General features: G+C 41.6%; 1 protein-coding gene and 1 long non-coding RNA gene across 17 annotated transcripts in view; one reads left to right on the forward strand and one right to left on the reverse strand.

Moving 5' to 3' along the window:
• Positions 1-22,517, reverse strand: part of LOC106943542 (voltage-dependent L-type calcium channel subunit alpha-1C-like) — a 138,942-nt gene extending 116,425 nt beyond the window's left edge. For 4 of the 13 annotated variants that reach the window (XM_015026874.1, XM_015026909.1, XM_015026859.1 and 1 more), the window contains exon 1: positions 21,487-22,515. In XM_015026874.1, the coding sequence (XP_014882360.1) occupies positions 21,487-21,544 (58 nt within the window). In that variant the 5' untranslated portion in view covers positions 21,545-22,515. Of the gene's footprint in view, positions 1-21,486 lie in introns of all 13 variants that reach the window. The other 9 variants (XM_015026927.1, XM_015026885.1, XM_015026880.1 and 6 more) reach the window with 5 other exon arrangements.
• LOC106943620 (uncharacterized) overlaps positions 1-26,115 on the forward strand; it is a 116,263-nt gene extending 90,148 nt beyond the window's left edge. For 2 of the 4 annotated variants that reach the window (XR_001423965.1, XR_001423964.1), the window contains exon 4: positions 750-7,513. This is a non-coding gene — a long non-coding RNA (uncharacterized LOC106943620). Of the gene's footprint in view, positions 1-749; positions 7,514-19,452; positions 20,897-25,715 lie in introns of those variants that run through there. The other 2 variants (XR_001423968.1, XR_001423966.1) reach the window with 2 other exon arrangements.
• The last annotated feature ends 3 nt before the right edge of the window (positions 26,116-26,118 follow it).

The raw sequence follows: 26,118 nt of genomic DNA on the forward strand, positions 1-26,118 counted from the left end.
GATTTAAAAGTCCCTTCTCAGTCACTGAAGAAAGATCCTAATCATTTTCCAAGTAAGCGCTCCATCACACGGCCCTCGCTAATCACAACTCCACAGGTTTCCCCGTTTGCAGAACCACTTCAAAGTAAAAGTGCATCCCGCGGTAACACACACCTTGTTAGGTGAGGCTGAATGTCACCTTGAGAAACCAACTGGCCAGCTGCGCTGATTTACAATGCACGGCTGCGTCCGCCCGCGCTACTTCTTCCTACCAGTCTGCCGAAAGCGACCCCTGCACTTATCCTGTGCGCACAACTCCACGATCGCGGACGCGGTGAAACAAAGCAAGCGTCCCGCCGTACACGCAACGACGTCAGCATTGCTGGGTGACAGTTGCACTGAATTTTTCCTCATAATTACTGTATTAATCAAGAAGTAATAAATGTGGAGTGGCTCCACACGGTGTTGATTAACACAGATGATAGAGGGGCATGGGGGAAACACTGCAGCTATCCCTCGTTATTACCAGATTGGTAGCCTCTGGGGAAGCCTCCATGCCTCGCTCCTGCAGTGCAGATAAATGATTGACAGACCGGTCGGGTATATGTGTGTTTGTATGTGGGGGGTAAAATTGTTACACAAAGAGGAAGTAAGTTGTTTTCTGGCTCCTATTTCCTTTTAATCAAGTGACACTGTGTGTGTCAAACTGTGTTTGCGGGGTGTTTATGTGTGTGTGTGTAATCACAGTGACTTTCTTTCCTCTATTACAGCTTTAATCCATCAACTGGCTGTTGCTATGGTGTTTCTCCCGCCGCCCAATCAGAGCAATGCTGCTGAGCACGCTCAGAGATGAGAATCACAGGACAACTGCTTGTCTTCGATACGACGGACAAAAGGGTGATGGAATCGGCAACTAAGAAATCTGACAACTAATTTAGAAAGGTGAAAAACGGCACAATTCAGTACGCATGCACAGCGACCTCCCATGGAGTCCTGCAACCACCAGGCAACTTGCTTGTTAATTGTGCACTTTGGGAGCCAGCCGAAAAGCTGATTTTAATCCATCATAACCGCAACTGATGGGATACATCTGCTGTCTGACACCAGTCTGTGAAATTGTCTTTAAACGTACAACAAAAGCACAAATCAAGAAATCATTTTCAAATAAATACTTAACCTATCAGTAATGTACTAATAAAATTTAATAAATCACATAAGAATTTATTTATTTTTGTTAGATGTGTAAACAATTCCTTACATAGTCATACAAGTAATTACATGTTAGATTCATTAATGAAACTTTGATTTAAATATGTCATGTGTTTTTTTGTGTTTTTTTTTTTTGGTTTATTTCGGATTTCCTGTACTTTTAAGTATTTGATATATCTAAACAAAAAAAGCAGAAAATTAAGCAAATTCACACAGAACTAAAATAGAAACTCAGCAAAAAAAATAATGATGGAGCAGTCATTCATCCACAATGTAGGTTAAGAATGGACAAGTCACACTTATTAAGGTTTAAAAAATCATTTTCAAAACCGAGTGTTGTTATGCCTGTTTGAAGCTTTACAGTCGTTTTATTTAAATGCCAGAGGAATTGCTTGAGTGCCTGGAGTTTGTTGTACGGACTGTAAAATAATCCAGTGCCTCCCCGTTCTCACTTGTTGCTGTGCACTGCCAGTAAGATGGCTGAAAGTGGCCTTCTAAATCTTTCCATTGCCCACATACAAAAAAAAAAAAAAATCTATCATCAGGATAACTATCTGAGCAGACGGCTTAACTTGACCACCTATTACATTACAGTTTATAATTATTTTACCAGGAGGAGGACTAATTGTTCATTTCCTGTTTAGATAAAGTGATTAGTAAACAACAAAAGTTGTCCATGACATTGCTGTTGAAGTTTGAAGGATACAGAAGACATACTGTTCCCTTTATTCGGAAACAGACATCATTTGAGGGGAGCAGATGATGCCTGCTGTAATTAATCCCCGAAAGCTTTCACTCAGGTCATTTGATGCAAATTGGAAGGATCAATGCGATCTTGTGTCACTTTAATTGCAATTTGCAGCTCGCCATGCAATTTCTCTGCAGAAATCGCATTGTGAACCATAGCGCTCTTGCCGTCACTCTTGCGGTTTTCATTTTTGCGCGCTCGGACAAAGCAAGCCAGCTTTCACACTTGAACAAATGTAGACGCGTGCAGTTAGCGTTAGCTTGCCCGAGTGAACAAAATACACATGACGATGGTCATACTGTAGCCGCGTAATAAAGTGTTTCCATGAAATATTCTTAAAGTAGGATAATCAAATAAAAGTGTGCTAAGACATCCATGCATTTCTGTTTAACCGTAAGCCAAAGATTAATTTATTCCTGTAGGTAAATGAATCAATGATGACAGTTCAGCTAAAAGCTACTAGTGCCTTTTAAAGCTTTCCAAATCCAGGCGTAGAGTTCCAGGACAGCAGTGTGCCTGCCCCTCTTAAGTGACAATTTGGTATAGCTGGGCCTCACAGACTCCAAAAAGGCCGGAGAATGTTGGTGTCTGTGGAAAAGAACAGAGAGCAGACGCCTGCCTGGCTCTCACTGTCATATATTTGTAAGTGGATTTATAATTTCCAGGCCCTGACCTGTCCTCCGTGAAAGGATGGTCCTGCCTCGCCTCAGCCCTGCAAATTACCGCTAACCCTGACCATGAAACGTCTTTGTCCAAATCACACGGCCTGTGATCTCAGAGTATGGCTCTAAAGCTGCTGAACCTGTCAACGCTTCCTTTTGGTTTTTATGGCTGCTTTTACAACAACGTGAGGAGAGGGTTGAGTGATTATATAAGGGTTTTAGAATCTTTAACTCTATAACAGTTTATCTGATTCAGTTCCGATTGTTGAATCTTTGTTGGGAATTTGTTTCTTTGACAAGATTGCACTAAAACGACCTACCTGAATTTCCTGTTAATATTGTAGCTTATAAAAATATTAATTGTAATCTCCTTGAACTTTTACAGATTTTGTCATGTCACATCCGTATATATTTTTCTGCACTTTATTGAGTTTTTATGTGATACGCCAACAGTGGAGTTTCCATTTGTAGTGAGCTCCCCTGAGTCAATACTATACAGATCCACAGGTTTGCAGCTTTTATCACATCTAGCGACTGACATTTGTGCCCATTCTTTTTCTCAAACTTCTGAGCGTTCACACCTGTTAGTTTGCAGCAAAAAGCAATTTGCAAATTCGGTTTAAGTCTGATCTGACCACAGTGCTTTCTTCTATATATTTATTAAGGTGTTCCCTACATTATTCCTCACTCTACACATCATGACTTTTGTTCAACAAGGGCTTTCTTCACCCAACGAAAACATAAGGGAAAGATTTGTGAAGTTCATGACTGATAGTTGTTCTGTTCACACTTTGTCCTCCTGACCTTTGGTCTCCTGCAGCCTTTCTAACGTTATCAAGGGATTCTTGGCTGGTTCTTCATAATTTGTGAATTCATTTGGGCTTTATTTAATAATATCAAAGTAAATAGGCTGAATTCAGATACATACGTTTAAATACTTTGTTGTAGTTTTTTTCTTTCCCTATCAGATAACATTAAAGTTTGAAGCAGTATTTGCGAGGCACCGTTTTGCTGCAGATTGAACAGCTCATATAAAAATGCTTTTGTGGTCATGATTTGGATTAGGAGATTGGACCTTTTGCTCTCTGAATCCCTCGCTTTCTTCCAGCACACAAACTAAATGAGGTCTACCTTTGCTGTCAGAGCATTTCACACCTCTGTTTCACATCTATTTAAGCAGCAAAGCCGTATTATTATCAAGTCTCTTCATTCCCAAAAGCCCAAATGTGTCATTGCCCGTTTCACACATCCTGCCACACTCTTCCTCCTTTTTTTATCCCCCACCCCTTCTCTTTTTTCCTCTCTTTCATAACCTTCTGTTGCCCTGCGTGTCTTCTTGTTGCCACTTTTTCCACCTCCGTGCAGTACACCCTTTCCAACACGGTGCAGCGTGTGCTTGCGTTCCAATAAACGTTGTGTGTTTTTGTGACAACGGGCAGTCAAAGGAAGCTCGGGCGATTAACTCTGATAGCCACCAGATGCCTGGCTTAGAGGTAGAGTCACAGTTTATAACCTTTCAGGAAACCTTTCAAACATTTAGATGGACAGCAATGTATGACGAGTCCCGTATGAAAGCAAAAGGAATTGACACATAAGAGGGGTCAGGAGTGAACAAACGGGCAGGGGGGGCATGGAGAGGAGGGGAAGGAACCCAAGAGGTAAACTGTGAATTTGGAACACTGTGTGCAGTAAATGCTGGCTTTGTTCTTTAAAGAGAACATGCCATGTTTTCCTCATGAGCTTGGGCTTTGGAGAACAAACAGCACATGAGTGAAGGCAGGTGACGGTCACATTCTTCAAACTGGCCGGGATGTGACCGCAGATCAAAGCCTTGATTGGCCACAAGCTGCAGATGTTGTTTGTGCTGTGATTCCTTTGTGTTTGTCTGTGTGTGTACGTTTTAGCATTTCTCACCTTGTAAGGCCCGTTTTTCCAACAAACGCTACCTTGTGAGGACCCATTGCTCCTAACAGGACCCGTGAGAAGTACTGTTATTCGGTAAAGGGTTGTGTCTGAGATCTTACTTGAGTTTATGTTAGGTTTCAGGGCTAGGGCTAGGATATAAAAATGACTGAGAAATGAGTGGAAGTCAATCCAAAGTCCTTGTGAAGACAGAAAGATGTAACGTGTTTGATTGTGTGTGTGCGTGTGTGTGTGTTCACTGAAATCTGATCTTTCAGATTGTGAATTCAACAGGCAGATGGTTCAGAGAACAAGTGGCAAAAGCAACAACTAAGCAACAAATTAACGGACACTGGGCGGAGAAACAAACTTGCATTTCAAAACTACAAAATATTCAACCAATGAAATGAAGACTTATGTCGAATGTTTTGTAGCAGTTCTTTTCTTTGTCATGTCCCAGAATCCAAAGCAATTTTTTTTTTTTTTAGCTGATTATTCCATCTAAGAAATATATCCGAACTGGGAAAGTTGGGAAGAGACCATCTCTCAATCGGTCTACAAAAAAATATATATATATATATTCTCCATAAAACTAATATCAGTCAGAGTTGAAGACATGCAGATGTTTGAAACTGTTCACCAGTTTTGACAGAACTGTCATAAAAATCCAGTTTAACTTGACGTATTTCTGTTAGAGTAAACAATATGTCGGAGTTCATTCTTCAAAATGTCTTTGGGCTTCTTTCATACCCAAAATGATCAGCTTCCAGACCAGAGAAAGAAACCTTTGTGCTAGTAAGGACCCATCTGTGTTGAGACATGAACTCCGGCTCAATTTACTTTACACGACCCAGTCAGGGAACACAAGAAAAATGTAAGAATCGCTTCTGTTATTATAAAGCGTCTGCAGGTGTTTTGGGGGAAACAAACTAATAAATAAAAAGAATCAATAGTTCAGTGGCATTTAAAACTGGAATGAATCACAACAGCAGCAGAAAGTTGTTGTTTTTTCTCTCCAATGCATCTAGTACAAGTGGTGGTATCCTTGTTCGTTTATTTATTGATTGATAACAGCAGTTTGAGGCATAATAACGAGAACCAGACGACCAACAAAATGTCGATGTAAAGAAAAACAATGAACTTTCCGCTTAGCAATCCTTACATAACCGAAGTTGCCATGAGAAAAAAAAAATATTTGTGGCAAGCTGCATATGATTCAGCCTAATTGGCAGGTCGCGTGACAGAGTGTTGCACCGGTCTCCTGAGACTCTCCCAGCGGAAACCCATTTTCACTTAGAAATTCCCGGATGCATTTTCTAATCACTGAGCTGCAACTTGCAGAGTGTGAAATTATGGTGCCAACTCCACAAAATTTCTGCTTGAGGAAATACAAAACACACATTTTTTTTTTTGGGGGGGGGTGGATTCTGTGGTGTTGTACTATATTGTTTCACTCAGAGTCCAACAGCTTCCCCAATGTCTCCAAAAAATAACTGAGCTCTTTGCTAGTAAGGACTTATAGAGACAAATTAGGCCATGGTTCTCAACTAGAAAATGGTGGACTGCTTCCTCCAGGTTGGGGGTTACATTTCACTTTCTGGTTTGGAAACACCATGGGTTCCCTCCAGAGAGTGTGGGTTATGCCCCACAACTTGATCCCAGAGAACTTTAAGACGCCGATCAAATGGTAGATGGTGACCACCGCCTGCTTCCCCTGGGAATGGGTATTTCACAGTTTCAGACTTCTCCGTTCTGAACATCGTCTCTCTTTTCATCATGAGTGAACACAAAAGTTTCATATGCAGAAGTGAGAACAAAGGATGATGGAAGGATTGGGAGGATGTGGGCTTGGTGGTTGAAGCTTTCAGAAACCAAAGGCTGTTATATTATGCGATACACAACAGACCATGAAACATTTCCGGTAACTGAAAATCAGTTAGGTCATCCATATTTGAAATGGTGCTAATTTCATTATGTCGAACTAGGGTGACCCTATAAATGTCCCAGTTGTGTTCTGACCTCCTCCGCTGTCAGTCAACAAACGTCAAACAACCCTGCTGAATCGGCCAGGATGAGAAATCTTGCTGCCTCCCTTCTCTCTCCTCCTCTCCATCTTTCCTCGTGTCATCCACGGCTGTCCCCTCTCCCCTCACCTCCTTTCTTCTCTTTCTCTCTCTTTGTCCCTGTTGGAACAGCGTGTTTGTTTAATGTGGTGTCTCCATGGTTACCCGTCTGCCACACTGATGTAATGTCATTAATCATCAACTTTATCATGCTGCGACCCAGACGCATGTATGCAGAAAGCCGGCCGTGGCATTTTACACGGCAGAAAGACGGGAGGAGGGTGGTCCACTTAAGAATATTAAAAAGTAACAGTGAGCAGACTCAGGTTTCCTTCGATCTTTAAGGAACGTCTGCGTCTTCACGTACAAAATAAGAAGATGCATTTGAAGTACAATGAATGCTCTTCTTTTTCCTCCTTATGCCCTTCCATCTCCTCATGAGATTGCTCGCTCTCTTTTGGTTAACATGACAACAGACAGTCAATGTCGCGCCTCCTGCTCTGGTGACATCACCACAGGCGCCAAGCCAATCCCCGAAAAACCTCTTTATCATCTCTCTCTCTCTCCCCATCTCGCTCTCTTCCTTGTTCTTTCTTTCATGGGCATATTGATCTGGAATACAAATCACAGATGCAATAAAAAGGGCTGGTGGAAAAGTGGTAGTGGAAAAAAAGAGGTGGAGTGGAGGAAGAACAGAGAATGGAGGGGAGAATAACAGATAGCCTCACTTATATATGAGCTACTGCCTTACTTCCAATGTCTGAGATGTGGTGTATTTTTGCTTTTAAGTCCTGCACTTTAAAATGTTATGGAACGGAGAAAGGCAATGTTATCAATTTACTTTAGAAATGAGAAAGGCCCGACTGAAGATTATTATTATTTTTTTTTTTTACTTGGTGTGTCTCTGTAAAATTAGAATTGGGCACCAGAAAATAATTTCATTTTATTTATTTTTTTTAAATATTTGTTGGCTGGCAAAATCCATTAACACTAATCTGGCTGGCTGTGCAGACCACAGGAGTCCCCTACAAATGCAACATAGCTGTCCAATATGGCCACATCAGTACTCAATAATTAAGAACCAGCATTCAAGAAAAGTCCGGATGAACGTCAATTGGACAACCAGATCACCAACAGATTGGTCAAGTCAAAGCAGATTTTTGAACCGCTGAAAACGGGCCCAGTGATTCTCTGTTGAAATACTTAGAGACCACTGTACCCTGAAAATGATAAACGATGCAGAAACTGCTGGTTGCATGTAGTTAGAACAGTTTACTTCGTCTTTTCCCCCCAAATTTCCGATTGTGTATTGCTTATTTAGTGACGGTTTGGCTAATTTTTTTTTATGTGCGACGATAAAAACCTTTTTTTTTTAATTTCTTGCTGTATTTTTTATTTATTTTTTGCCCAGAAATATCAGAAATATACTTTTTAAATAAAACATTCACATTACTAGAATAGCTACAGCACCGTTTTGAAAAGTAGAGACACAAATTATAGACGATCTCTTTGAGCCAAAAGTGGAAACAAAGTGGACGTCTTTTAAGGTCGTAAGACCTCAAAGAATCAGGACTCCGTTAGGGCCTCTCCAAAACGTTTGTTACTTCCAGTCAGAAGCAACATGTTTGTAAATTTGAAAGATTACTCAAACCTAATTCTTCCAGGGACATGAATACTTTTTGCATATGTGAGTTATTGGTTTAATCACATAGAAAAAAATCACAGGTGCAAATATGCTGCATATCAGTATTTTGCAGACTGAATCTAAACTCTGAAGTAGAGAGGGGCTTTCAGCTTTCTAAGTTCAAATTCCCACTTCAGAGGCCTTTTCTGGTAACTTTGTCCCATTTAGAACTGGGAAAGTCCCAACTTCAGCTATAAAGCCGATGCTCTTTCCATTCTTTTGTTTAGAAATCCAAAAATGCAGATGTAGTTTGGTTGGGTTTGAACAGAGTAAAAAAAATAATAAATTGGTTACGTTGTGCTTTAGTTCCTGCTGTATTCCAAAAAGAACACGATGTCAATACTTTATGTGGTCTGTTACTTAAAAACTGACCCCTTTTTACAGTAGCGGCGATGCTATGACCACCATAAGGGGCAGAATTCATCGCCTTGGAAACACAAGTCGACGAAGAAGAATCTCTGTGGTGTCAGCACATGTTTCACATATTTCTGAGACACCAGATAAGCCCTCTAAACATTTAAACATTCTCCTGCTTCTGGACCTAATTATAGATGCAGGTCTGGAAATGGAAACACACACACACACACACACACACACACACACACACACACACACACACACACATTGTTAAAGAAGTCCTGTAACTAGCCTGCTTTAGCCATTATAACTTGAGTGTAAAAGTGACTCTGGTCTTTTGGGAAGTGGACCGCTCTGTACAGACATACCCTCTCTCTCACTCACACACACACACACACACACACACACACACACACATACATACAGTATAGTCTGCAGGGAAGTGGTCCATGGAGCACACACATCAAGACTGGCCTAGATAGATGGGATGGCAGGGGACACAAACACATAACAGCCTTCTCTCTTTCAGCACATGGACAGTCAAGGACATTCTGACGGCCTACATAGTTGGGTCATTTCATACCAAATCTTACTCTTGTCTTTTTGTGAAAAGTAGGGAAGATGAAGGCAACAGAGAATAAGGAGGGACCAGAAACAGAAGACTGTATTAAAACTAGAATATTTATTTCAAAGACAGGATTTGGAGAAAGAGGATGAATGAAGATTTGTACATTAGAAGTTGAAAAGTAAAGCACAATAATTTCACTCTAATGATCCACTGACTATTTTTGGGGGGGGGGGGGGTTGACCAAAGTTCTACCTAATTGATGAACCATTTTCAAAGTAAGTTGCACACTTCTCAGAGTGACTGATGGCTTGAAGCTTCTTTCTCTTTAAATTCATAACAGATTAAAGCTGCTTAAAGTGTGACAGATACAATTTAGACCTGCTGTCTATTCTGGCTTAAACTCTGTACTTGCACAAAAAAATGTTCAAAGTTAGTGATCCTTACAAAGAAAAGACCGAGTCACTTGATTGTAGTCAGCTTTTAAGCTGAGCTTCAAAATGTAATCATACTAAAAGACGCTTCTTTCTGCTGCTCCTGCCACATTTAAAGACCGAAAGGGATCAGGACGACATGACAGAGGGAATGCATGACAATGAATGGCACTAATACACCGATTTTTACTTTTTTCTTTTTCTAGGGCAGTAGTTTTCAATGTTTGAGTTTAAATGCAGTTTTTATACATTTACCAAGTCTGTTATTTTTTTGTTTTTTTTTTGTCTTTTGCTGCTGTCATGGCAGAAAATAAATTGTGTGATCCAGTAGGAAAAACATTTCTTTATTATTATTATTATTATTATTATTATTATTATTATAAGCAACAATAATTCTTCACATTCATGATGGGAATTTCACATCTAAACTTTGATTGTTAAAAAAAGTGGATTTAGATGACACCAATATGCAACAAGATAGTGTGACAGCATCTTCACTTGTTTTTCCCTTAAAAAAAAAAAAGCTGAGCTGCTCAATACATTTCAGCCTTTCCAAGAGGTCATTTTAGCTGTTATTCAAAACAAGGTGGCATCCTTGGAGCAACTGCCCTTTGCTCTCTCATGCTGAAGTGTTACTTAACCTTTTCAGCCTGTCTGTGTAGCTGCATAGTAGAAAAAGCAGCAGACAGTGCCCCGTGCCCTAAGCTATGCGACAGGCTTTTGTAGCCCATGACTGTTTAGCTGTAAGAGGTGATCTGACAGGTTCTGGCCCAAGACACACACACACCCCAAAAAATACCCCCAGAACGAGCAAATCTACACATAAACGGAGACGCAACAGCACACACAGTGACAAATGAACAGAGAGTCGCATCACCTCTCTCTTCGTTTAATCTGTCTTTCCTAGGTGCTGTCACCCAGCAGGGGTACGCTCGCAGCGCACTGCGAGTGTGATGATACGCAAGTATGCGTGTAGACCCCGTTCCTCTGTAGTGCAGCTATTCATCCATGACAAGCCCACCAGAGGCCTGACTAACGAGACCGCCGGAGCTCAGAACCCGCTGAAAGCATGGCTGAGCGTGCTTTTTGTGCCTCAAACCTCTGCTTCCTGAGAGACAAGAGCCTCAAAAAAAAAAAAAAAAAATGAGGCAAAAAGCAAGCTTTATGTCACGTGTTGCTAAAGGAGGTGTATGTGATGTCTCCCACATGGAGAAAGTGAACATTTAAAGGGGACCTATGATGCAAAATTGTCCTTTTGAACATTTTTTGTACTTATAGCTTTGCCTCTACTGCCTCTAGAAACAGTCCAAGTGCTAAAAAAAAATTAAATAAATAAAGAACAAAAGAGAAAATTTGAGTTTTGGTGTCTGGAAAAGGACCCATTACTAAAACCTCCTGATTATTAGGTCACCATCAGCAGGCACTGCGACTCACCTAGCGACCCCAGCTGAGCCCATGCCCTCACCAACCCAAGCAGAGCTTTGCTCACTTCATATTTCAAAGACTAGCATTTTTTGGTCAGCTGGTTTTATCGCTCTATGCGCTGTACAATGGTTGCTGGAAAAGACGCACGTTTTGTTGTCGACTGCGACGAATGACTTTTGTCCATGCACATTCTCTGAGTCGCAGAGAAGAGAACTTGTTAATGACAACATCCCAGCCACAATGCCAAAGAAAATTGGAGTTTGTGGAAATCACTTCATGACAATTTTTTTTTTTCAAACATCATTGAAAGTACATGACTAGATTTACCAACAAACTTCAGTGGAGGAAAGTTACATCCCTAGTTTTCATCTCGAAACGACAGATTAAATCTCTGCCACAGTCTCGGCTTTATGCCCAGGAAAAGGAGGCAGATGTTATCCTCGGATGATGGGAGGTGTGGCGTCAGTTTCCGAAAGCGCACAAAAAAGAAATGCTAAAAAAAAAGAGAGAGAGAGAGAGATGATAAAAGAGCCCTCTGGGTCAATCCGAACCTTCTGGGGCAGACAATGCGATGACCATAGTGTTGGGCATCATCAAGATGTTTGGTAAATGTGAGATGGCCCTTTGGGCTCTTTTTCTGTTGGGCTGGGGTTTTCACTTGAGGACTCTCCAGAACCACTTTAATCTGGTCTGTTTCTTATTGCTGAATCATCAACGCTGGTGAAGTGGCTTAGATGTTGTTGTGGGCTGTTTTGTGAACTCCTGTATGAGTCGTTATAGCTATGGGAGACATCTTGGCTGGCCGCTGCTTGGAAAGTTTACCACCGGTTTTTGTTTTTCTCCATTTGTGAATAATGGCTCTGTGGTTTGATTGAACTCCAAAGTGGTAGAAAAGGCTTCTTATCCTTTTCAACAAAGATAGATGTTAAATGCCTTTGTTTCCTATTTCTTATTTCACTAGATCTGTGCATAATGCGTTGCTTTTTGGGATACTCACCTGACTTCACAGTGCAGTACAGTTTCATTTTAAGGTATTACTTGATCCTACATGTCAGGCAGTGATCATGCCTGGGGTTGGGTAGGAAAATCGAACCCGAAATACAGCTTCTCACAGCTATTTCATAATTTAACAAGGGGGAATAGCATTTTCTTCTCTTAAGTCCAAGTTGATTTGTATGTTTTTCCCCTTCTAGATTACACTATTTGATAACTCCATCTTGTATATTAACTCAGGTTTCCTTTGATGTTAAATTTGGTTTGATGATCTGAAACATTTAAGCGTCACAAAGAGCAAAATCAAGAAATCTTTGAGGAACGGAAAACCTTTTCTAAAGGAGCGATGTAACAGCGCTACCTCCCACAAATGTTGCAGAAATTTTCACAAAAACCATCAACTTATTTGATCAGACTTGACAATGAAAGTTCTAACTGAACATTTTTCTTAAAGTCTGCAGGCTGCTGGACCTCAGGCTAAGAAGCAATAAACCACTAACTTTGTAATTTTCTGTTTTTATTATGTAAAGCACTTTGAAGTGCCTCGCTACTGAAATGAGCAATATAAATAGAGACTTCATCGATTGATAACAAATTATCCATTAGCATTAGATTTTATCCTTTGTCCTTTTTTTTTCATCTGTCGTTCTTTCCTACTATCTTTATATCTTTGATTGCTGTTTTGCTTTCTTTCTTGTTTGGATGCTTGTGAAAACTAGCTTTTTGGCGAGCTCTGATACATTAACATTTCACTTGTTTACATGTTTAATAAGGTATGTTGTCCCTTTTAAATATAAGACGGAATTTTACTGTGTCACCTGACAAACTTCTGTTGCCTTTTTTTTTTTTTTTTTTTTAAAAAAACTCAGTTTCAAGAGCCTAGTCAAGAACCAGGTCCGGCTGGATGCAGGAATGCCAATTTCCTAATGAACAGAGAAGCACATTGCATCTGCAAAGTCATGAAAAAGCTGGAAGCATCCCTGCAGAGAGCCTGGGGGTGACGAACGTTCCTCCCTCCTCTGTTCATTCACTCTCCATCATTCTCTTTTTTTTTTTTTTACTTTAACTGTCTTAAATGAGACTCATAAAAAAAAATAAATGAAGCCTGGATGCTATGTTAAGGAGGAGCGGTGAAAATCTTCTCAGTAGAAGAATATGCATGGGCCACTTCTGGTCCTGGTGTGTATTTAGATGTGTTGGATTAGAGCTGCTAATGAGGGCAGGGAATTCACTGTCCCACTGCAGACCTTCACCCCTCAGGAGCCCGAACAACTGGAACAGAGAGCAAGGCTGCTCCAAAGCTGCAGCTTCACTCAGGCTTAGTTTAGTTCGTTCCGGGCTTAACGCACAGATAGTTGACAAGTCGCTGGGAAATTTGACTAAATCTTCAAAGTGGAGTGTTGACACAATCTTGGCTTCACATGCTGGAGCTTCTGTTTCTTGATGACTTCAGTCAACTTGCTTTGCAGGTTTAAGATAACACAACATATTGCTGTTATCTTAACTTTGCACTAGACTGGCGTAAACCGTATCCAATCCATGAATAACCTGTAAATCTTTTGTGAAGAAATGACCTGAGATTTGTTCTAAAACTTTCAAGTGCAGCAGAACATTAGCAAAAATGTCTTTTTCTAGAAGTTTATTTTTGAAAATATTTCAATCTTAGTAGAAGAAGTGAATCGAACTGCTGTGTCAGATGCTCAGATGAATTCATTTATATATTCACACTACAAAAAATATTTTCCTAAGGCAAACATTTTTTATTTAGAATTTTATTAGTTTTTTACTTTTCAGCCCTCTAAAAAAGAATTATTTTTTTCTTAATGTATTAACTGGAGTAACTTAACATGCGGATGCAGACAGTTTATGTCACACAGTTGTGCATTGTGTACACCAGCATTGTACACAAAAAACCCTGGAACATAAGTCCTATAAAAATCTAAGCTGCATGAGTTGTTGTAACTGTTGAAAATTAGTCTTAATTTGCTTGGTTTGTAATTGTTTGACATGGAAAAAACGTAGTGAGCATTGATGGACTTCAGCCTTTCTTAGTCGGACGAATAAGCTTGCAGCGTAATTTAACCAACTTTCCATCTGTTTCAAGTTACTTATAATTAGCTTCTATAAGGCTGCGTTCCCTTTTGACCTTGATTAAAACACAGATGTCTAAACATTGGCCTATGTCCAGCTTGCACAACAACAGCTGAAAATTGGTTAAATGTTTGTTTTGCATGTACGATATAACTTTAAATGTAGCAATACGATTCAAAAGTAGTTGTTTTGCATGTTTAATTTGTCGTTAAGTAGAGTAAACCTGTAATCAGATCCACAAATGAGACACAAAACTAATATCGACTAAGAGGGCTTTTAAATAAAAGAGTATGTCTGTTTGATGAATGGACAACACATTTTGACAAATTGAGCCATGCTGATCTTTGATCAACACCAAACAGACGAGTGTCAGCCTAAGCGTGCAAGTTTATGGCGCTCGGTTTCAAAACACCTCCATCATCGTTGCTGAACATCACCCCCTCTGTTCCTCCAGTGCGATTGCATCGACTCTGTTTGCTGAGATTTACCGTTGCATAACTGATGTCAAAGTGCCAAACTTTCTGTGCGACCCGCCCTCCCTCCTGTTACGCAAAGACAAACGCATCCAACACCGCAGGGAACGGTGGAAGACGAGCTGAAGTCAAATCTGAGCCTTTTTTTATAAATCTCCTGACTTTTTCTCCCCTTCTAAATAAAGAAAACTGGTAGCAATTATTCTTGCTATGTCAGCATGTGAGCTCTTAAAGTCAATTCTCACAGTGCGTCCTTTTTCATTCACATCTTTTGCCAATGTAGTAAAAATGTTTACACATGGCACAATGGGATAATGTGGCTGATCCCTAAATCAAGCTTTTCAAATACCTGCCGATGTGTGACTTCTAACCCACTCTTCCTTGAAGAATTGTTTTGATTGAGTCACATTGGAGGGTTTTTCAAGATCACGCCACAGCATTCTGTTCAAATTTGTCTAGACGAGTCCAAAATATTCATTTTGAGTTTTCATTCAGACTTGGGTTTTCCAGAGTCCTGTGGACCATAGTCCAGCTGCAGAACCCAAGTGAGCTTGAGCTTAAGGCTACAAACCGATGGCTGAATGTTCTCCTTTAGGATCTTCTGGTAAAGCGCAGCCTTCATGGCTCCATTGGCTACAACAAGTCTCCTAGTCCCTGAAGGAGTTGGTTTCATGGCAGATGTAATGGGCCACACAGAATCCCAAAAGTTTTACTTTTATGTAAGAGACTGGAGAGGAGCCCAAATGCTGAGCAGTAACACCAGACAACCTGTTCACACTTCTGCCTCTGCTGTGTCTGCAACCGTTCACCTGCTGCGACCCAGTCTCAGAATGCGCCCCTGCATGCAGTGGCCTCATAATACAGGCCATGCCACGAAGTTAAGCGACACTATCACCATTCACACATGACCAATCTCTGGGAACCCACGGACTACAACAACTGACCTTGCCGTGGATCCCACCGACCCAACTTGCACACTCATTATGTACCTGAGGAAGGACAAACGGTAAGCAGGGCTACCTTCCCAAACAACCAACGAACTGGACTCATCACAAACCAGAGAAGAGAAGAAGGAGCTGCCACACCCTCTCCCAGAAGCCATTCAGCTGCCCTACCCGATGAACCCTACACTGGGCAAAACAAAGTTCTGCTGCTAATGCTTACAGTCGAACAGCAAGCAATGTAAGTGCATGAACTCGTGGTTTTTCCACTTTGTGTCTTATGATGTCTTTAGTGTTGGTCTTGCCATCCGAATCCTCCCCCGAGACGAGATGCAATGTTTTGTATCTTGGTTTTTGGTGGTTGGTTCCACTGAAAACGCTAAAGACCATTACAGTAAAAGCATGAAGATGGACTAATTAATTCATGGGAGAAAGGAAATGCAGAAACTAACACTAAATGGTTGTGCAGATGGATAGAGTAGAAGGACAGAAAACAAAGCAAATTATCCGTGGGGAAAGGCAGATGCAAAAGAAGGCATGCTAGATGGTAGAAGTGGGGAAATGCATTGTGGGCATGAATAATACAGAAATCTCTCTACTCCTGTCTCTCTTCATCGTTCAGCTTCCACAGTAACTTTGTCGAAACGCATGCTTAAAAAACGTCGGGCACAGCTGGTGGTTTCTTTTTGCTTGACATGGAAAAAGTCCCATTATGTGTCAGAGGACGGTGTGCAACTAGGACAACCTCTTTGCCTTTAGATTTCTGCTTTGAATAGTGCTCAAATATCCAACCAGTATTATCCCAGAAACTAGCAGAGGTCTGCAAAAAAAAAAAAAAAAAAAAAAAACCCCGGGTGGGGAAAAGATTTGACCTACAATGCTTTGTTCACCGGTTAACACCGAATCGAGTAAATGTCGTCCTCATTTGTTAGTCCAGAAATCTGAACATGACTGACTGACTTGTGTAAAACTAGGAGAAAGGAAAAATCATGTTGGTTCTCGACTAACTGCCAACAAATACATAAGGAAAGAAAAGTGGGAAAACCAACAGACGCAGATAAGAGATTATCTAATCTTGCTGGTTTTAGCAGTGCAACAAGTTGTAATTTAGAAAAAGTCTGGAAATGTACAAGTGGTCAAATTGACACCAAGGGCATCAAGAATGGTGAGCTTTTACAGATGGGGTGCATGAAGAAAGAAAATAATCATCTTCCAGGACATTATCTTTTAATATTTTTCCGTTAAAGGATCGGTAGACATTAGCAGGTTATATAACAGATTTAGGGGTTACATAAAGTTAAAATAAATCTTGACTAAAACACATTTAAAGAATCTGAACTGACTTAGCATTGTGTTACCATTACTTAGACCAGGATGGCATTGCTTTAGCAGTAAGCTAACAGTTAATAGACATTCGACTGAGCTATGATTGGAGTATTAAATAAAGTGAACAGTGAGGGACAACAAATTAAAATCATAAAGGGGAAGAGAGAGAGAGAGACAAAGAGAGAGAGATAGAAAGAGAGAGAGAGAGAGAGGGAAGTGGGGGACTTAAAGAAGCTACAGGTCTAGAGTCATTATTTCCACTAGTGGCTTCAGGCAGATCAATAGGAAAATGTGTGTGTGCTTAAGAGGGACGGACATATGTCTAAACACACACATACACACACGCATGAACATTCGCAGACGGAGGCAGTCAGGCAGACACAATGCATGTAGGCAAACGGCCAATCGCACACACACACACACACACACACACACACACACACACAGAGGGCTGCTGCTGGCAAACCGTCCCTCCACAACTGAAGACTGGGGTCCGATAGCGCTAACAGTAGAGGACAGCCTCTGGATAGATTTCCAATACCCGACCAGAGGCTTAAGCAAGAAAGAGTCCAAGATAATCCCCCCAGCCCTTTTTCTCCTCCTCCTGTCTATCCCTTCTTTGTTTCTTCTTCTGCCTTCACCTTTCTGTCATCCATTCCCTCAATCCTTTTCTTTGCTAGTCTTCCATGTTGTTGTTGTTTTTTTTTCATCTTTCCTCTCCAGTTCAATTACGTCTTTTGCTGTAACTTTTTTTGTGGTTTCACGACGACTTCAGTTCCCCCCGCCGCCTCCTTCCCGTTTTTCTTTCATCCGCGTGTTTGCGGAGCTTCGGAGCTGGTGTTTTTACGTTACGAGCAGCTGTTGTTGAGTCACATCCTCAAGTTAACGCCTTCTCATGCCATGAGGCGCTGAAGTAAACTTTGCTAATACTGATTGGCCTTTAATCACTAATTACATCCTTCACTACAGCCACTATAACCTTGCTTTGACTTGCACGTGCCTAAAAACAGACATTAAAACTACTGTAAGCTGAAGGTTTGACACTAAAAAAAAAAAAAAAGTGACGCCGCAGTTTGAAAAGTGCACACACACACACAAAAAAAAACGGTAATATCTAGACATATCTGTCGTCTCCAACAGAATCGTCGAGGATATCCAGCCGGGGTATTTGAATGAGCTGAACTGGCAGGTGTCCAGCCCCCAGGTAGCCATCAGAAATCAATTACCATCCCTAAAGGAGGTTTCATCATGCCTGTGGCACAGTGCCCACAGAGAAAATTACTCACTGATTGCTCTTCTGCTGGGAAAAATAAAACGAGGAAATTCTCAGGCACATGCTAACATGCTATTCCACAGGTGAGTGTATTCATCCCGAAACCACATCATGTAGAGCCAGTGAGTCTTTCTTGAACGTTTTTTTTTCTCTGCTCATGCATGCTTCATGAACTCTTGACTCATAAAAGTCCTGCAGATATGAGACTGTTCAGATGTAGTGCAGTTGAGCATTCAGCGCAACTGAGTATTATTATCTGTTTGAAATGCAGAACAGATGTTAGCAACGAGCAGATGGATGATCTGCACCCAAGCTTCATCCTCTGTATCTTTCGCCTCGTCTGTGCCGTCTCTTTTTTTTTTATTTTATTTTTTTTTGTCCAGGAATAAAATGACTTCTAACTTCATCTTCAGATAAAATGGTCAAGGGGTCAGATATAGCATATCATCTCCAGGCTTGGAAGAACCCTATTACGAAACGCTAACGTTACAAAGTCGGAAAAAATATTCTTCCAAACATTTGAGATAACTTTGCTATGCAGGCATGAAGCCATCCTCCATCTTAATTAAAACTCACTGAGAGTCTTTGACATGATATCCATCTGCCTTTCCTTCCCCCTGACCAAAAAAAAAAAGTAACTCGAGACCAATAAATTTAAAATACTGGAAGTAAACGTGGCTCATCTATTTCACACAAGTAAGTTTGCAATGTGGAAACTAATTCAGCAAGTGAAGAAAAGCTTAATTTAAAAAGTAGCAGTTGTAGAGCTGTGTGATAGATTGTTGCTGTCATGTTGCTGTCAGTGGACCAATGAAGACTGAACTGTCCGTGGTGCTGAAACCACCAACCTGACCCGCAGCTTCAGAGCAACTTGTTTAAAAAACTAAAAAATCTTAATCTGGCCAGCTCTATATTATGGTCAAATTTTAATATGATTATGATTCTGGAAGTGATTGGGATTGGTTTAAAGTTTGTAGTTATTTGAAGAAGAAGCCATTAATGCATCCCCTCCCTTCATTTGTATTGATCTTAGAATACATTTTGGCAGTGATTTTTAAAACATTATCTAAAGTATGTCTTCAGCAACAAACATCACATGAAGACAAAAGGCTGAAATAAAGTGAAAGTACTGATAATCTTATGTTGGGCTATGGAAACCACTTGTTCACCAAGTCAGCCTGCCCGTCTGTCTGCACCACCAATCTGGTTCTAAGTTATAGTATAGAGTGACTTGCAAAGTTATTCAACACCGTCAATTGTTTATATTTTTGCTGCATTACAATCTGAAGCATGATGGGGGTGACATACTGCTGCCTTTCTTCAACAGGGATGGAGAAGCTGACCAGAGTTGAAGGGACACTGCATGGGGCTGAATACGAAACAAATCCTGGAAGAAAACCCGGTCGATGCTGCAACTGTCAACTTCCAGGAAGAGAAAAAAAAAATCTGAGACTTCGGGCTTCAAACTCTAGTCCTAGAGGACCAAAATCCTGAGACTTTTAGATCTATCCCAGGTCCAACATGCCTGATTTACCTCCTTACCACGCAGTCGAGTTCTACAGAGTCAATAACCCATTTGTTTTATTCAGGTGTGTCAAAGAGAGACATTTCTACTTTGCAGGACACTGGATCTTGAAGACCGGAGTTTGACTTCTGTGATTTAGACCAAAGTTCAGACTTATTGAGAATCTGTGACAAAACTTTCAAATTGCTGTTCTATCTGCAGCTACTCTAACTAAGCTTGTGCTGTCTTTTTTGATCGTCAAACGGGTGAAAATGTGCGTCTCTAGACATCCAAAGATGGTGGAGCCAGTAATGGTGATTTTATAAATTGCGAGTGCTGAATATAAATGCACACCACACTTTTAAGTCTTTCCTCCTGTACAGATCAGCTCTTTTTATATAGAAATTCAAATAAACACAAGCGGACTAATTATTAAACTGTCGCCCCACAATCACGCACTACTTTCTTTTTTTTTCTTTCTTTTTTTTTTTTTTAAGTTCAAGGGTGTGAATACTTCTGCGGACCACTGGCACAAGTCGAAGCGAAATAAGTCAGGCTGATCACAGAGAGCTGCCTCTCTGTTTAAGATGCGCATGAACATGACAGCTGTTCTTGCTTCCTGCAGGTAACATCCAACAGCATGTGATGAGTTGCCTCTCGGTGCAAATTGTGCCACGCTGCGACACGCACGCACGCACGAACGCTCACGCACAGCCCGCACAGACATAAACATGGACAAGCAACGCCACCCCTCTTCTCCTTTCCTCCTTATCCCCTGTTGCTATGGAACCTGTCGCCAAGGCGGAGAGGTATGTGGTTGTGATGGAGGCGGCAGATGAGGAGGATGAAGAAGAAGGGGGCACGGAGTGCCTTCGTTATACATCAACGAAGGCGGGTTCGATGGTGGTCATGAGGGGGATAGCCGTGATGGAGCAAACAACATCTGCCCCTAAATGAAGGTATCATCGGGCTTCGCTGTCTTTCCCTCTCTGCAACGTGGGTGGAAGAAGCGTCGCGTAATACTGCGCCACGCACACAGACCCCAAAACAGATCGCAACACTGGATTTTCGTTGACTTTTTGATTGTGATGCAATTTTAACACGTAGAGGTAGTAAAATCCGAGAACTTTATTCGTATTTTGCACAGTTCTTGCCTTATTCCCCTCAAAATAGCTCATCATCAACACAATCTCGGCAGACAAATAACTCCTGCAGGCCCTCCTCTACTGCCACCTGTCATCTGTGATATTAAAGGCAAAAAAAAAAACTTATTGTGAAACATTATTATCCTCTTGGTTAAGTTCCTACGTAATAAAATAAAAAAAAAACATTCTTGGAAGCCGGGATCTGTCAACATACTTCACGCACACACGCTTTTCCTGTCATTTTCCGCACTGAGAATGTGTCCAAACCAATAATGGTCCCGCCTACAACAGCCTGTTGGCTAAATATGACCACTGCCCACCCGTTATGCCACAGTTCTCCGATGAAGAGGCCTGTCAAACCCACAAGTGCAGGAGCGAACCAAGAAATTGGAAAGGGGAAAAAAGAAAGAAGGAAAGATGGCCTCATCCATATCCAACCTGCAGCTTTCTTGCGCCATTACGCGAGCACAAGTTGAGTGGTTGGAGTAGGAAAGGTGGAATAAACAAACTGCACATAGAGGGGAAAGTGAGAGGTGCATCTGTTGAAATGAGATTTTTTTTCTCTCTCTCCTTCCTCCCCCCTGCATCTGCTCCCTCCACTAGCACCCCCACCCCATCCCATCTCCACTTGGAGACCATCATACTCCCCTCCCTCCTTCCTTCATGCATACACTTGAATATTTGTTAGTTAAAAATAAAAGCCACCACATACCTTGATGGTTCTCAAAGGTGTCCTCCGGGATGTACATGTTTTTGCTTTCATTTACCATAAATGTAGTCCGGCGTTATCCTTATAAGTGAATGGAAAGGGAGGGGAAAATAACAAGCCCCCCCCAAAAAATAAAGAAATCAAAGAAGAAAAAGGGGGTGAGGAAGGGGGTGGGGAGGGGGGAAGAAGAGCCAACTGTCTGAAACGGACAGTTTCTGAGGGGGTATTCCCGTTGTTTGTGTTTATGGGAGTCTCTTTGGATGGAGTGAATATTACCTAATTCCCATGATGGAGGTGAAGGCGAGAAAAAAGAGGGAGCTTTCGGCGGAACCGGTTGGAAAAACGCACCGGTGCATCCCTCGGTACATCCGGGCCCTCTAAGCGAGAAACACGAAACCAGCACCGCCGAGTTGGATTCGATTCACACCTTCCCTTTCGCTCAGGTATCCAACACTATCGTCCTCCCTCCTCTTGTCTTCTTGGAACAACGGGTATGAAAAAAATGAAAACCCTAAACAAAAATCACCGGCGCTTTTCAGTCGCGGTCGCAATGCAAGTGCGCAAAAGACGCATTCGTGCGCATCTTCAGCAGCGTGTCAAAATGTGAGAGGATGGAGGAGAAGAGGAGGTGGAGGTGATGGAGGAGAAGAAGGAAGAGGAGGAGGAGAAGAGGAGTAAAATTAGGGAATGAGAAGAGTGTGGGTATTCCATCACGGGTATCACGGGGTTAAATCTCCCAAAGGGTTGTCGGTTATTCCACGCAGAAATACAGCAGAGTCCCCCCCTTTTAACAGAAGCCACGGCGTCCTGTCTCATCCGGATACTGGTTTCTCTGCGCTCATCCAGTCCATGATGGTCCGGCTGTGTGTCTGCCTGCCTGCTTGCCTTGCCTTGTCGGTCTGTCTTACTGGTCGGGAGTTGGAGCTCTCTCTTCTCTCTGGCTCTGCTGCCCCTGCAGCTCAGCTCTGCAGTGATACCGACAGAGAGAGAGAGAGGTAGCCCCCCTCCCAGTGCATGTAGACGCTTTGACTGTTTCCAGATGTGTGTGTGTGTGTGTGTGTGTGTGTGTGTGTGTGTGTGTGTGTGTGTGTGTGTGCGCGCGCGCGCGCCTGGCTGAGTGTGTGCCAAAAGAGAGAGAGAGAAGGGAAGGAAGCTGTATATGCTGGTTCCAGATGATGATGATGATGATATGAAGAAAAAAACGGATTAGTACAGAGTTTCCCCAACAAAAAATAAAAAGGGAAAGTGCTAAAACCTGATAGTATCAAGAAACGCAGCAAGAAAGAGTGTGCAAAGAAGGAACTGAAGGGGGGATAATGATCCATACGGAGCTCAAGCTTACCAACAGACTCCAATTTGCCCAGGAACAAACCGAGACTAGAGACCTGCACATCTCATTGGTCTGTGGTCCCTTCACATCTGGAGCCTTTCAGCTCCATTCTTTTCTTTGGCCAAGGTTGTGTTTACACATGCACTAAATATCTGGTTTTTCGACTCTTTCATGACTAAACCTCTGATCTGTTTGCTGCTCGCATTGTTGATTTTTTTTCTCTCTCTCTCTCTCTGTCTCTTATTTTTCTGTTTTGAAGCAGTACAAATGTGGTCTTAAGTTTACAACGCTGTGCAAAGGTGTGCCTTTTTAATCTTTTCACGTTTGGTCACAACAAACTCCAAATAAAGCACTGCAGTGTGTTTTATTTGGATTTTATGTGACAGAACTACACTAAGGACAGAGGAATGAAAAAAATGCATGCTTTTAGACACCTGTGCATCTGTATGTATTGCACAATTGCTCATCTACCAATCAAACTGTCAGGTGAGGCAAAGAGAGCACTAATCAGAGAAGCAGTCAAGAGGCCCATGGTAACTCTAGAGGAGCTACCATGAGATCAGAACTCAGGTGGGAGAAGCTGTTAGTTGTGCACTCTAAAAAAACAAAAAACAAAAAAAAAACATGACCTTTATGGAAGAGAGGATAAGATGAAAGAATTTTTGTTAAATCCTGTTTGCAGTTTGCAACAAACAACCCTAAACACCCAGGCAGGGTGGTGGCAGCATCATGCTGTGGGAATGATTTGCTTTTCAGCAGGGACCCAGAATGTTGTCATTGTCCAATAAAATTCCACACTTAAATCCAGTGAAGAATCTCTCCCTAGACACCAAAAAAAAAAAAAAAAAAAAAAAAAAAAAAAAAAAAATCGGTGAACATGCTCTCCCTCAAACCTAACCCAGCCACACTTTACAGATTTTTATGTGTAAAAAATTTAGAAAATCATAAATCACTCCCTCCTCCCCCCCATTTCATATTTATACTTTCTGTCCTATTACCACATAAAATTGCAAAGCACATTAAAGTATGGGGTTGTAAAGTTTAGATTCAGGGCATATGGACGTTTCTTTAACGCAGTGCATCCAGACTGGCACGCAGACTCAACGTGAATTCTCTTATCCTGCCAAATGACAACAGAGAGATTACTGGGATTTGATTGTGGCTTTTTCCCCCCCCCCTCTTTCCGATCAGATGCCGTTTCGTACAACAAAACAACGAAACGGGGCTCATCTGGGAGTGAAACGTCAAACGGAGTCAACAGTATCACCTCTTAGCGAAGTAGCGCTCGGCAAGGCTCGGCTCTGTCGCTCACAGCGGCTTTTTTTCCTCCTTCTTCTTCTTCTTCCGGATGAAGCTGCTCGCACAAATAACGTGTCGGCTTCTCAGACTAAGCTGCTATCTGAAGGCCTTCACGAGATTAACACTTTTTACTGAAAGGGAGATAAATCTCTACGTGGTTACCGAGCTCGTTGTGTCACACCGGAGGGACGAAATGCATCTACTTGAGCGCATACAAAATAACTGAAGTGAACTGGGTTCCCGGATTCTAATCGTTCCATAATTGTCTCTGACAATGAATGCAAAGATCACAGTGTGCAGGCCTCATGTCAGTCCGCTGCAGGCTATAATCAGGAGGTGAATCGGATGACTCAGCCCGGCCCTGTATTCATTTGTTCAGTGCCATAGTGCAAAGTCGCCACCCACTATTCTGTATTACTGTAAAGCTTTTGTCTGCATGTGTCAGTCTAGACACGGCAGCGGCGGGGAGTCGACTCGGAAACGATTCTATTGACGACATCTGACAATCCGTTTGTCTTCTCAGAACAATCTGTAGTGATTTCCGTCCTGGATGGTATATAAATATTCTGTGTGAGGGAAGTGATTTTGTGCTGGCACTGATGAACGAGTGGAAACACTCCCCGAAATGTAAATTACCGCCTGCTTAAGCTCTAGACGGAGGGGGTGAGGGGGGAAGCTAAAGAGTTTATGAAAAAGATAAAAGGCATTCAGCTTTAGAGACTTTTAATATTAAAATTCTGCTTATGCGGTAATGCATCAGGACTGAGAGTCCAATCACACAGCGAGACAGCAGATAAATGAACCAGTTTCTTAAGAGAAGCCCTTACACATGATGGCTTTCCTAACAAATGGTGTAAAATAATAATAATTTTAAAAAAAAGTCAATGCAACTACACAAAAAAACAGTTATATTAAAAGGGCAAAATTAAAAACCCAGAAATTTGCCAAACGCGACATTCAAAATTTTTAAAAGTAATTTCCAATTTCAAGATTTTAATTGGCTAGAAAGTTGGTGCTGAAGCTCTAAATAGATCCTGACGTAGCTTTTTAGACATGGCATTCAATATTTGTTTTCAATGTTGCCTAAATTTAATCTAGCCAAATTGTGCTATGAAATTTGAAAAAATTTGGTTTGATGATGCTCGCTTCTTTTCTCATTTAGCAGTTGTTTTATCTGTAACTCTCTGTCCAAATTGCTTAGAAGAACTCCATTTAATTTTAGGGGGGGGTAATGATACAACGACATAAACTGTTTTACCCGAGTAATTCCAAAGGCATCGGGGCATGAATAGAATTGGATTAGTGAAACTGGGCGTTGTGGAACCAGTATAATCGGTTTTATAAATGCACCCAGTGTTTCCAATTTGGTCTCTCGAAAAAGTCATCCAATGAAGTCCATTAAAAGAGTCACAAGATCAATCTGTGACTCTAATCTGCAGTGACTGATTTGACAGTCAGTCGGCCTCAAGCACTTGTTTTTTTGTTTTGTTTTTTTCCTGAAAGCTCGTGAAAGTTAAAAAGGTTAAAAGTTGGTCTGAGTATACTGGAGGAAAAACTGTGCCTGAACCCTGTTTACCATGCAAGCACCTTCTCATTGCTGCAGATGGACGTCTCACTGCTGTGGAGAGGAGGTAACACGAGACAGACGGCAGAAGACTTTAGCCGGTCTGTCAGTCTGTGAATGGAAGATCGGCAGACAGGAAAAACTGGGAGAAGGAAGACTGGATGGAGGGCAGGTCATGGGAACAGATACTTCTGCCCAGGGGACACGCAAGCATGCAGACACACACACACACACACACACACACACACACACACACACAACCAGACACACTAATGTCCTCTGTAATCCAGCCTGTACATGGAATATCTGTTCTATTTGGGAATCTTCTATATTTGCAGTTCCAGACCTTTTAGTATGTGCGAGTGAGTTTGTCTCTGGGAATTGCAGACGGACGTGGCAGTGCTGAGATCTCTTGTAGGGGGTTGAGGGGGGGGGGGGGGGG

The sequence above is a fragment of the Poecilia latipinna genome, unplaced genomic scaffold (genome assembly GCF_001443285.1).
Source record: "Poecilia latipinna isolate Pla-1442-1.1 unplaced genomic scaffold, P_latipinna-1.0 Scaffold100, whole genome shotgun sequence".
Classification (NCBI taxonomy): domain Eukaryota; kingdom Metazoa; phylum Chordata; class Actinopteri; order Cyprinodontiformes; family Poeciliidae; genus Poecilia; species Poecilia latipinna.